Below are 12,438 nucleotides of genomic sequence, written 5' to 3' on the forward strand. Positions count from 1 at the left end.
CTATAGAAGGCTCTTGGGGAACGAACTGATTGATGTTCAGTCTTCCTGTTGAGCCCGTCACTGCCTCAAGGAGGGGAGCCACTGCCTTTGGCTGTTGTGGTTGCTCATGAAAACACAAGGTGCTCTCCCTTCTTTGACCTTGTTTGGAGGGTTAATACAATTATTTGTATTAGGCACCAGCCACCTGTTGGGATCGGTCTCGTTAAAGGTCAGTGTGTGGTGCCTGGCTGTCTGTGGCAGCCTGCATCAGATTTGCCAGTGGCCACTGGTTTATGTGACACCTGCCAATTGTGACAGAAAGAATGGAGATCTGATAGCTGAAAAGGGAAAGGAAGATGCTGGAGGAGGAATAAGGGACCGGGGGTCCCACACAGCACCGTTTACTGTGATTTGGATGCTGGTTTGTCTTGTCTCCCTTTTCTCCTGCTGCCCCTTGGTTGAGCTGTGCCATCCATTTCGATGGATTCTGTCTGCATGCTGATGTTGCTTCAATTTATTCATTTATTGCATCTCTGTAAAGTATTGGATTTCTTACACCTGAAATTTGTCACATCCCCTCTGTCGAGCATCTTAGCTTCCATCTGTCTCCCTGTCCTCTCCATTCACATGTCCACAGGCATAGCATACTCATCACTTCCGAAACTGCCTTAAAGGTTCTCCTCCCCAACCTGTTCCCCTTCCTGGATTCCCCGTCTTAATGAGTGACAGCACTGTCCACTCAGTTGTTAAGCCAGGAACATTGGTATCATGCTTGACTCCTCTACCTCTTCCTTGTGCCCCAAATCCAGCCAGTTGCCAAGTCCTGTAGATTCCACTTTCTAAACGCCTGTGACTGTCTCCAGTGCAATAGCTGTTATGCTATGTAAGCTTCATTACTTCTCGCTGTATGCTGCCCCACCCCACCCCACCCCACCCCACCTCACCTCCTGGCTGATAGGTATTCTCCACATGTTTTAGAGCCAGAGAGACCTCTTTAACTTGTTGATCCAGTGGTGTCACTCCTGAGTTTAAAGTTGTTAATGTGGCTTACAAGGTCCTTCACACTTGAACCTTTTCTCCTACCTTCTCCCTACTTTCCTGAGCATTCTAGCCTTAGCCATACTTTTTAATTTTTTTCTTACTGCATAAAAACTTCTATAATTTTTTAAAAGTTTAATGTTGTTTAGTCACCATCTATTTGATCCTCAACCAGCATTCTTCCTCCATCCTCCGTTGCCTGTTACTCCCTCTAGCTCACCTTCCCCTTATATACGTTCTGCTTCTGTCAACTTTTCTCTGACTCCCACCCCAGGGTTAAGAAAGAAAGCACTCCCTGCCCCCTCCCCGATGCAGGTGTATGTGCGCACGTACACGTATAGGATTTTCCCGTCACATATTTGGTTCTCTGCTCCACTAGATGGTACACACTATAGAGGGGAGTGATCATGTCTGAATCATTTACTTTTGTGTTCCTTTTTACCTAGCACATGAAAAGTACTCAGTAAATACTTGGTGAGTGAACGAATCAGTTCCTTTTTGAGATTCTAAATGAAAGGAAAATTACAGTGCTTCCTACAGTTCGTATCAAATTCTTGAGCTTTGGCCAGATTATACTCTTGCAGTGCAATGAAGTCCAAAAATAAAGGTCTGTATTTTTTTTTAAGTCATGAGGAGCCAAATCTTGTATAGTCTTTGTATTGATATTTTATCTTCTTCATACTCTGTACCTCTATCCTACATGACTTTTCTCAAACTGATACCTGTAACTTTCAGAATTTCTCTTTATTCTTCCCGGAGAAAATATAGAAGGTGATGAGATAGAGGGAAAGCTGATGGATAAATGGGAAGGCATTATTTAATTGATCCTTAAATATATGTATTCTACAGGCATGGCTGAACATGTGTCTGTAACACATGTATTTCTGGAAAGGTGAACACAATTATATTTCCATAAATCTAGATCATCTTTCTGTAAGATTTTTCTTTGAAGCAGGGACCGTCTATATTTTAATCATAACTAATTCCCAGAATCTGTTTTCTGAACTTACAATAAATGGGAGGGCAAAGGACAATGTTTTGTTTTTTTTAAAGAGTAGCAGTTCGCTGTAGGAGAGCATATAGAAAGTATGATCAGTATAGAACAAAATATAGCATTTATCCTTGGTACTGGGCTAGGGAGTTGCCTCCTACCCCCAAGGTGTCGGGTTTAAAAAGTTCTCCCTCCTATGACCTTCCCTAAAGCAGAGAGTAATGATAAATTGTCCCATGGCTCCCTTGTCACACACCATTCCTAAGAAGGAGCCTTCCAGAAATCACAAATGCTGTTACAACGGTGACAGCCACCCCTTGGCCACTCCAGCTTCCCGTTGACCTCCAGACCACTGTCTAGCTGCTCCACCAGGGTCGAGCTTTAGGCCAGGTACTTAGTCATGACAAGTGACAACCTGTTAAATCTGCCATTCGTGGGGGCTAGGAGCTCAAAGTTTTCTAGTCACATATTCCCATGACCTCAGTTATAACGAAAATGTTGCAGATTCTAGAAAATGCTAATGTCCTTTTTAGCTGTAAGTATTATCTTGATTGCAGTGCTTCACAATTGCCCAACTTCATTATCTACGCATAGCCAGTCTGACGCCTTCTTCTCAAATAGACAATTATGATCAATTAAGCACTTTCAGGCCTTATAGAATACTTAATTTTATTAGTCAATTATTTGTGCTTTGAAAGAGTTAATGGTAGCTACCCAAGCCATTATTAGAAATTAGTATGTCCCAAAATAGAAAGGCTATTTCCTTTGTGTATGGCACTGCAGTGGAAAATGCCAAGCATAGTTTTTACTGAGTTAAAGGGTGAGGGAAGGCGGAGTGGGGGAGAAAGTTACATGTAAATCATTTAGCCATTAACCTAATGGGTGGATTTATCAATCCTATTACTATAAGCCCTTTTCATTTCCACTGAGGCCTGGTGCATGCTTGATCCCACTAATGTAAAATTCATTCCGTCTAAGTGATTACTGAAGTAAGACACTTTGAGTCAATTTTAATCAGGGTGTGTGAAACTTGCCTGAGCGCCGATGTTCACTAAAGCGCGGACATAGTTTGGCCGTGTCTTAATTAGCCCCCCAGATGAGTTATGCACAGAGTCAATCAGGGAACCAAATCTGAGCCTTCTGACATGTCCGTGTTTTCCTGTGAAGGAAATAACACTGTAGAGGCTGAAAATATGCAGCTCCAAAGCAAGACGCAAAGCCCTTTAAAGGGGGGTGTTTCTAGTCCTGTAGACAATATGTGAATTCTGAGAAATCTGAAAGCTTAATTCTTATGGCTAATTGGAGAATCTTCAATGGTACTTATATTTAAATGAGTTACAATTTCAAATCTGATGTAATATGTGGACCCTCTTCCTAGAAAAATGCATGTAGGCACACATTCAAATTTTTCCATACAGTTTCAGTGATGTTCACATTTCTTAACCTTAGGTTAATGTCTCCTGCTCTGGTTTCAATCTCGGTGTCTTAGGGTTTGGGTATTTTTTGGAAATTTAGTATTTAAGAGTGTAGGCTTGCACTTGAACCCTTGTGTCAGTGAGTAGATTTTGCTCAAGTGTGCTTTTAAGCCAGCTCTACAAGCTCTCCAGAGTCCTATGTCAGATATAATCCCAAGTATGGCAATAATGCACAGAAGTTCAAGTGAAACACGGGAAGGGGACGTGAGTTTCTGAACTGGAGATTGGAGTGGAGGAGGAACAGGGAGTAAGAATGTTGTGAAAGGAAGCTTTCTTTAAAGGTGAAAACAGTTTTTTACAAGTCAAAATGTAAGGTGGATTGTTAAAAAATGCACAAGATGAATGAATCTTTGGGGGCAAGGAATTAGAAGACAAAGGAGAAGTGAACTTCTCGTTTCACATATTCAAAGTCATAGATTCTAGTTATTTTACATTTTTAAGTCAAAAATAGAACCTTGACACATTTTTAGGGCAGTAATTGAGAGATACTCATAAATATCACTCAATGTATCTGTTAGGGAGGAGAAACCTATCAGAAAGCTTTGTTTATTCAGCGTGTTTTATATTCTTTACACATGAGCTGTCAGAAGGTCTAGGTTGTAAATTATGGATTTAAAACAAAATCAGTTTATCTGGAAATGAGTCCTATGGGAGAGTTACACTTTCAGTCAAGTTTATAATTAATGGACCTTTATCACTGAGGTAGACCTTCATTTTTCTTGAGTGAATATTTATCTCACATGCACTGTGCTTGAAGGTGGAATTAAAACTGATTTGCTCTTCACTTCTTGCATGGAAAGAGCTAGCTTTTATTTTATTATTTTTATTTTTTTAAGATTCTATTTATTCATGAGAGACACACAGAGAGAGAAAGGGGCAGAGACACAGGCAGAGGGAGATGCGGGCTGCATGCAGGGAGCCTGATGTGGGACTCGATCCTGGGACTCCAGGATCACACCCTGGGCTGAAGGCAGGTGCTAAACCACTGAGCCACCCAGGGATCCCCAAGAGCTAGCTTTTAAATTCATACTCTGTGTGGGTTTACTTATTTATTTATTTTTTCTGTGTGGGTTTAATAGCCACTTTCTGCAACCAGCTTTAGGGTCCTTTTGTTGTGGAGATGCACTTACCAGTCCATGGCTTTGCTCTTCTCATGTTGGACCCCTTGGGTTTGCCTCCTTTTATTAGAATGTAAAAAAAATAAATGTTTATTGAATTACTCCTATGTGCCAGGCATTGAGTCAGGTTTAATAGCTAAGGCATGATCTCTGCTTATGATTTGCTTATAGTGTCTTATCTTTGTAGTAGAGTGGTGTGCTCTGGTATACACAGAGTACTTTGAGGCCTACATTAGACTAACATACTCCTCATTACCATTTAGCAGGGGAGACCAGAGAGGTTGTTCTCATGGTGTAAAGTTCCTTATAAAATAAGTAGACATTAAGTAACAATAATAGTTAACATTTATGAACTTATATACCAGGGACTGCAGAAAACAATTTACATGTGTTATATTTAATGTTCATTAAACGTAGCTGCATTGTAAGGAAGCTGTGGTTATCATCTCCATTTTACAGTCAAATGTTAGAGACATGGAGAGGTTACGTTGTGTGCCTGAGGTCACACAGCTTGTAAGCAGTGCTGTTATACTTTGAACTTAATCTCTATCAGGGTTCTCCAGAGAAACAGAACCAATATGCGGGGGGGGGAGGGAGGTATGGAGGGGAGATGGAGAGAAAGAGATTGATGGATTGATTGATTTTAAGGAATTGGCTCATGGGATTATAGGCGCTGACAAGACTGAAATCTCAGAGCAAGTCAACAGGCTGAAGACTCAAACACACAGCACTTGAGTTGATGTCTACAGTTACCTTGGGGGGCTTCATTCCTTTCTCTCCTAAGGCCTTCAAATGATTAGGTGAGATCCACCTGCATTATGGTGGGGATGATCTGCTTTACTCAAAAAGTCTATAATTTAAATGTTGGTCTCATGTAAACAAAACAAAACACCAAAAACAAGAGAACCTTCACAACAACATCTAGACTGGTGTCTGACCAAATAACTGGGTATCACTGGCCTAGCCCAGTTGACACAAAATGAACCATTACACAGCCTAACTTCTGAACCCACACTTTGGACCACTATGGGGAAACAGCATGTGAAAAGCACAGAAGCAAGAAAAAGAGCATGGCTTGTTCAGTGAACTCAAAATATCTCAGGAAGGATGGATTGAAGAGTGCATATGGGAAGCATTCAAAGGTGGGAGGAGGCCTTTACTGTATCATTAGAGCCTTGGGTAAAGCTAAGGGATTTGAAATTCATTGCAAAGTGTACATTTTATTTTAGAAAGGATGCTGGCAAAGTATGAGGAATGGCTTCAAAGGTAGTGATGCTGGAGACAGGTAGGCTGAGTGGTGAGGACTTGGAGGAGGAAGGGCACATTGGCAAGAAGATAGAATCTCATGTGAGACTTGTTAGCTCGTTGGATTAGAAAGGAAGTCAGCCCTTCCTTTTAGTTCTAGGTTCTTGGAGGGGCCATTTATCCTTTTGGAGCCAGGGAGGGTTTGGAGGAGATGTATGGGGTTTAGAAGGAATTCTTATGGGACAGACAATGGAATATGGGTTTGGAGAGAGAAAATGCTGCCAATTAGCATAATATCACTGATTCCCAACCAAGGGCAGTTTTGTCCCCCAGAAAACATTTGGCAATATCTAGAGACCATTTTGGCTGTCAAAATTGGAGAGTCTATGTGCGTTCATGCATGCTACTGGCATCTAGTGGGTAAAAGCCAGAGACAGGCCCTCATGACCAAAAACTCTCCGGCCTAAAATGTCAGTAGTGCTGAGGTTGAAAAGTCCTGATATGTGTGTGTGTGTGTGTGTGTGTGTGTGTGTGTGTGTGTATAGATGCTGTGTTTATATTCTCCTGGCGGGGGCAGGGGGAATCTCAGTAGAGGAATGTCAAATTGTTTTAAGTATTGGAAATATACCCACCCACTTATATTAAGTGCATTAAGCTATATGCAGACAACTTGTGAGAGCCTACGTATTTTCTAGTTATTTTACAACCATATAGCCTTCGAAAGTTAACCTAGAATATGGATATATATATTCTTGTAATGCCGACGGTCTTTGTTGGACATATTTGTGCCTCCTTTTCCTAGTACTAAAGAAGTGATTGTGTTTGAAGGACAAGACAACCAGATAGGAGGATAGAGGTGTTTCTGCTTGTCAAACTAGGATTCTAGATTTTTAGATCTGGGAGGAATCCTAGCCTCATTTTTTCTAAATGAGGATGCTAAGACCTAGAGAGGGAACCCAGATCATTCACAAATCACTCAGCTACTAATTGGCAGTTTAAACCAGTACTCACCTTTCAGACCCCTGGCTTTTCTTTAAACTCAAATTTGTATAATGTTTTATCTTTGCTATCTGTGTTTTCAGCCTAGAGTTCTTTTTATTCCCATGTATCTCAGGGATCTGGGTGGCACTTTTCCCCCAGTTTTAAGGAAGGTAAAACTATTTTAAAGACAGTAAAAAACCCAGGCAGGAATGTTAGGTGGTAGAGACAGAAAGTAGGGTACTTATCAAATCCATAGCCTATGCTCCTTGAGCGTCTTATAGAGAAGACACACATCTAAGAATAAGGGGAAAATAAGAAAAAGGCAGTAGAATATAATAAGGATGAACCAAATGTTTGCCAAGTGGGAGAAGGGAGTATCACAGAGTCCTGCTCGGAAACTGCTGAAATTGGGACTAGGAAAACTTAGATAATGGTTGGATTACCAAATATCATAATATTTATATTTCTTGTACTTTTCTCTTCCCTATCCTTCAAAACCATTCATTTTGCTACCCCTGTTATGCTAATGTGTTTTTAAAAAAACCTTTCCAGTTTATTTCTAATTTTATGTCATCAGTAACAGAAGAATCCTAAAGCCATTGAGATTTCAGTTGTCATTCTGTTCATGCATTATTTTTTTAGGATTTGACCTTACCCCAAGTTTTCTTAACTTGTAGGATTTCTGTTGCATTTAGACCTGTGCTTTTGGAAAAGGAGCTTGAAACTTTTTTTTAACCATGGAAAATTGGTGTTTTCTCGCTTTCATTTAGTATTAATAAGCACAGTTTTAGGCTATAGTAGTGTCTAAAACCATTTCATAACATTTCAATGTATTGCCAGACACCCATATTCTATCCTGACAAAAAGTAAAGATCCCAGCTTTTTCCCAGCCTTGGTAGGAGAAGCTGTAAATGCATACGTCAATAGAAGTTGGTCTTAGGTCGCTGCCGCTGTTAAACCCAGCGTCATAAACATGCTCTTTCTGCTTAGTAAACCACATTGTGGGTGTATTCCTGAATACATTATTTTCTTTAGGAAAGAGTTTTTTAAAATATACTTTACATTTCCTTTTAGTCCCTACCGCCCTTCTCCAGCCTTCAGAGGCTCAGATTGGGGTTAAAACACTTTTTCGTATTATTTTAATTACTGCTCCTCCCCACCCCCAGCCCCACTCCTTTCCTGTTTCCCCCTCCTCTTTTCCCCTAACGGCACTGTTCTGCAAAGCCTGCAATGATTGATATGATGGCAGTGCTGTCATTCTTTTTAACCAAAAAAAAAGTCATTTTTGTTCTAGTTATTTTAATAGAGTCCCATTAAAGATGTATTGCTGACTGAAATATCGGCATGAAGGGCTCTCACTGAGCTGAGCCCAGGAATTAAGAAGTCAGGAAATCGGCTGCTGCATTGCAAGAGAGCCTTGTGTGACACCGAATCTCCTGATTGGGGAGATCATTACTGCTATTATGACTCGACTTGCGTAGGAATTTTAAATTCCATCTGAATGTCAGTAATAACCCTCTTAGCAAATTATCCTGAATAAAATCACGAAGGCATTTTATATAATAGGTGTTGAATTACTGGATAGATTTGCTAATTAAATACTCTTTGTTCTGCTGCAGTTGACATTACAGGGTAAGATCTTGAACAATTATTCTCAACAGCTGTACTTTGTTAAGGGAAAAATTAACCACAAAGTTTATTTTTTTACACTTGAAGTTGGCAGATTTTTGAAATGTGCTTGAAAAAATTCCATCATCCAATTGGTAATGAGTAGATAAATATGCAGGTGTTGCTGTGAAATCAGATAACTGCAGACTGCCTTATTAATGAATTTAGCAAGCCTTTATAGTCCTGTTTTCTAGCTGTTGGCACTTACAAAATGATTTTCTGTCAGAATGGGTAGCTTTAATATTAGGCTTGTCAATTTGAAGTGAACTTATGAACGGACATCTTGTAATCCCTGTACCTTGTGTCCAGTAGACTTTTCTTGATACCTGTGACTTCTTTTAAAAATGCATTTCCTTAATGGGGAAAATACCTGTGATGTATAAGTTATTGACTGTTGGCTTCCAGAACATTCATGTGGTATGGGCTTTTTAACAAGCCAGTGAAACATTCTGAAGAGAAAATGAGATAGAAGGTCCGGCTTCTAGATTGAGCTCCTGACTAGTTCTGTTATTTTGGGTAAAATCACAGAGCCTAATTTTACTCATCTGTAAAATGGGGTTTGTAATACTGCCCACTCCTTAGGATTATTCATTCAGCATTTTACAAATACTCGTTAATAGCTCCTGTGTACCAGGCCCTCTGCTACGTACTAAGAATTTGGTAGCCCACAGGGTGTCTAATAGCTGACAACCCCCGGCGTTGCAGTGAGCAGTTTGAATCAAGGGTAGCTTTTGGGTGATCCTACTCATTAGCACTTGGGTAAACATTGGTCTGGACAGGGCACTATGGTACCCACCATGTAGAAGTGCTTAGTGAAGAAGCGTGAGAGGTCAGGTCAGCATGATTGTGGGGTGTGTCCTAGCGGATGGACTGAAGAGTTGACACACTTTGGGGAGGACCTTGAACCTGAAATGGAGCATACTCATCAGCTATTGAGGTCCCCTGGAAAGATGATGATAAAACTATCTTCAGAAATCAGTATAACCTCTGTGGAAAGCAATTTGATTATATTTACAAAACATTTGAACCCATATAACCTTTGACCCAGTAAGTCTTAGAGAGTTTATCTTGTTACTGGCAGATTATATGTATATGAGGATTATTTGTTGAAGTGTAGTTATAAAGGTTAAGATCAGAAACAACCTATATGTTTATTACTAGAACACTGGTTAAATAAATCATGATCGAGTTACACAGTGGAATACTGTAGAGTTATTAAAAAAGAATAAGGCAGCTCTTCATACATAAATAGGAAATAATCTCTAAGATAAAGTATTAGGTGAAAAAAAGCTGCCGCAGTATAGTCTTTATGTTTTGCTTCATTTTCTACCATTTTTTGTGTGCAAAAGATCCAATACCAGGTTTCTGCGGTCAAACAAAATAATTTTGGTAGCCCTCAGGTCATGTGTGGAAATGGTAGTGAGTTGGTGGCAGGAGAGAATTGAGGCAAGTAGTAAACGTGAACAATGAAGGTTGCCAGTACATGTTGGAGGTTTGCTCAAGGATGACATAGTAGATTTTGTTCGTGGTGTGAAAAAAGAGTAGAGGAAATTGGTTCCTGCATATACTGAGTTGCAGTGAGAGGTTGACAGGCTGCGTCTGAGGTATTTTACTTAGGTAATGGTTACCTTGTGGAGTTGTCTGTTGTGATGAGGAAGGCGAAGCCTGGTGGGGTAGAAGGGGAGGAGGGTAAAGAGAACTTGTGATGAGCAGTTCTGTCCTCACTATGATTAACTTGGTTGATCTCATTATTGCCCTCTTCCCGAAGGAATTGTCAGATAATCTCCCACAACGCATTTCCCTGTGATTTAGATGTTTAAAAGGGAAGGTGAAATGGAGGAGAGTGAATGTTTTTTAGGAGTTAGCTGAATTCCAGGAAAGTAATTGGGATTACTTTGAGACCTATCAGTCATCTAGCAAATGGGGTTTTGAGCCCCTGTCATGTGTGAAGCCTAGAGTTAGGCCCAGACATGTGCTCTGGCCTCCAGGTGCTTGTGATCTAGTTGGAGAGGGGATACACTGTCAACTAAAAACTTTTCAGAATGGGAGTATCATGATTATCTTAGTCCAGTGGTTTTTAGCCCTTCCTGCTAATCACCTTTTTCAGGTGATTCCAGTCTATGGCTGTTATTAAAATCATTAATTAGCCTAATCCATATTCACCACCCCCAGGAAAAGGGCTTTCTTCGGTAAGAATATAGGACAATGAAGGCCTGAACAAAATTAGGAGACTGTAATAAAGGGGAAGAAGCAGTAGGAATGGCAAGTAAGGGGTGGATGTAAAAGATACTCTTAAAAAAAAAGAAGATACTCTAAGTACAGGGTTTCTAGGGCTCTGTAATACTGTCTTCAGTCTGCAGCTATCTGGGCCTAGAGACAATCTTGTCTACACCTATTACCCGATCACTGAACATTTCCTCAGCCCCACCTTAGTACTGGGCACTGTGCTACCTCCAGAGAGTATGTGAAGGTCTACCCTCTGCCTTCAGGAAATTTACAGTCTCTAGAAGAAATTTAAATCTAGTGTATATGCATTTATATTTTTGTACTTTTTAAGATTTTGAATACCATGTAGATAAGAATGACCAGATTTGAAATGTTCTGTTAAGCTTTTTTTTTTCAGTCACACAGATCTAGTTAAATATTAGTAATGAGAATAGTTCGCCTTTTTGCCATATCATAAAGGGATGTTTTTATTATGCGTATTCATTAAAGATAGATCTTTATATGAATCTTAAGTAGATCTTTATAGTAGAGCTGCTTACATATCTCTGGCTAAGAACATAGAGGCCAACTTACTTTTAGATTATGTTGATATTACTGTTCTTATGAGGATTGTAGTTAGAAAACCATTGAAGAGCTTTATAATTTATGACTAGTCGTTGGGGTTATCTATCTCTATGTACTTAAGTTTATGGTTTTGTAACTATGTAATGCATTAATCTTGACTTTTCTTTCATTTAGATTTTGATGCATACAAAAGAGATGGTACAAAAGGTAATGCTGAGCATTTTCATTATACAATGACTCTTAAATATCATACCTGGTGACGTTTTTGTATTCAAGGAAAATTGTAACCCAAACAGACTGGAAATGGCTTCTTAGGATGCCTAGTTTAAGATTATAATCCGTCCTAATGGATTATAGCTTTTTTCTTTTACTAACACTGATATGATCTAGCCACTGCTTGAAGCCTATATGTGAGTGTTTCAAGCAAATTAGTAACAGTGCTAATTAGAGTTTACTTCCAGGCCTTTATACTGTATGTGCTCTAGTGTTTTTTGTTATGATTGATTTTTTTTTGGCACTCTTCATATTCTATTGAATACTGTTTGGAACTGTGAAGAATTTCATATGGATTTGTGCCCCTGAATTTTAAAAACCCATTATAACCCATTATGTTTCTGCTTTATAAATTGCCATGACCACTAAGCTTATGGTACAGTGGATAAATACAGACCCCCTGCCCTTCTTCCTAGTTTCTTATCCTCCTTTATGTTATTTAGTTCTATAGTTTGTGTCGGTTGAAACTATACATTTCCCTGGCCACTCTGCTCTCTGTCTGCTTTAAGAAAATTAGCTAGATTTTCTTAATGTGATAGTGGCTTTCTTTTCTGGTTTATTGGAGCTTATCTTTGATTGTACTCTGACAGTATGGATAAGAATAAACATAGACTTTTGAAAGATCAGTGTAATTTCTGTAGTATGGAAAATCTTGAGTTTCATTGTGTATGATGATCACTTTGTCTTTGTTGTTAATTTTTATAATTTTTGCTTTTTATTAGATGAACCTTGAAGTTATTTATGGAGATACTGATTCAATTATGATAAACACCAATAGCACCGATTTGGAAGAAGTATATAAATTGGGAAACAAGGTGAGATAATCTGATGAAATTAATCTGTTTTACCTACTTTTGTGAATTCTCTTTAAACATGGAAC

The 12,438-nt window shown here is 39.3% G+C and overlaps 1 protein-coding gene across 2 annotated transcripts in view; it reads left to right on the forward strand.

Annotated features, from left to right (window-relative positions):
• Positions 1-12,438, forward strand: part of POLA1 (DNA polymerase alpha 1, catalytic subunit) — a 310,104-nt gene that overhangs the window by 103,067 nt on the left and 194,599 nt on the right. For both annotated transcript variants that reach the window (XR_007409311.1, XM_025438940.3), the window contains exons 27-28: positions 11,460-11,492; positions 12,281-12,373. Coding sequence is in view for 1 of the 2 variants with exons in the window: in XM_025438940.3 (XP_025294725.1) it covers positions 11,460-11,492; positions 12,281-12,373 (126 nt within the window). In the remaining variant the exon portion in view is untranslated. The remainder of the gene's footprint in view (positions 1-11,459; positions 11,493-12,280; positions 12,374-12,438) is intronic.

Source organism: Canis lupus, chromosome X (genome assembly GCF_003254725.2).
Source record: "Canis lupus dingo isolate Sandy chromosome X, ASM325472v2, whole genome shotgun sequence".
NCBI classification, from domain to species: Eukaryota; Metazoa; Chordata; class Mammalia; order Carnivora; family Canidae; genus Canis; species Canis lupus.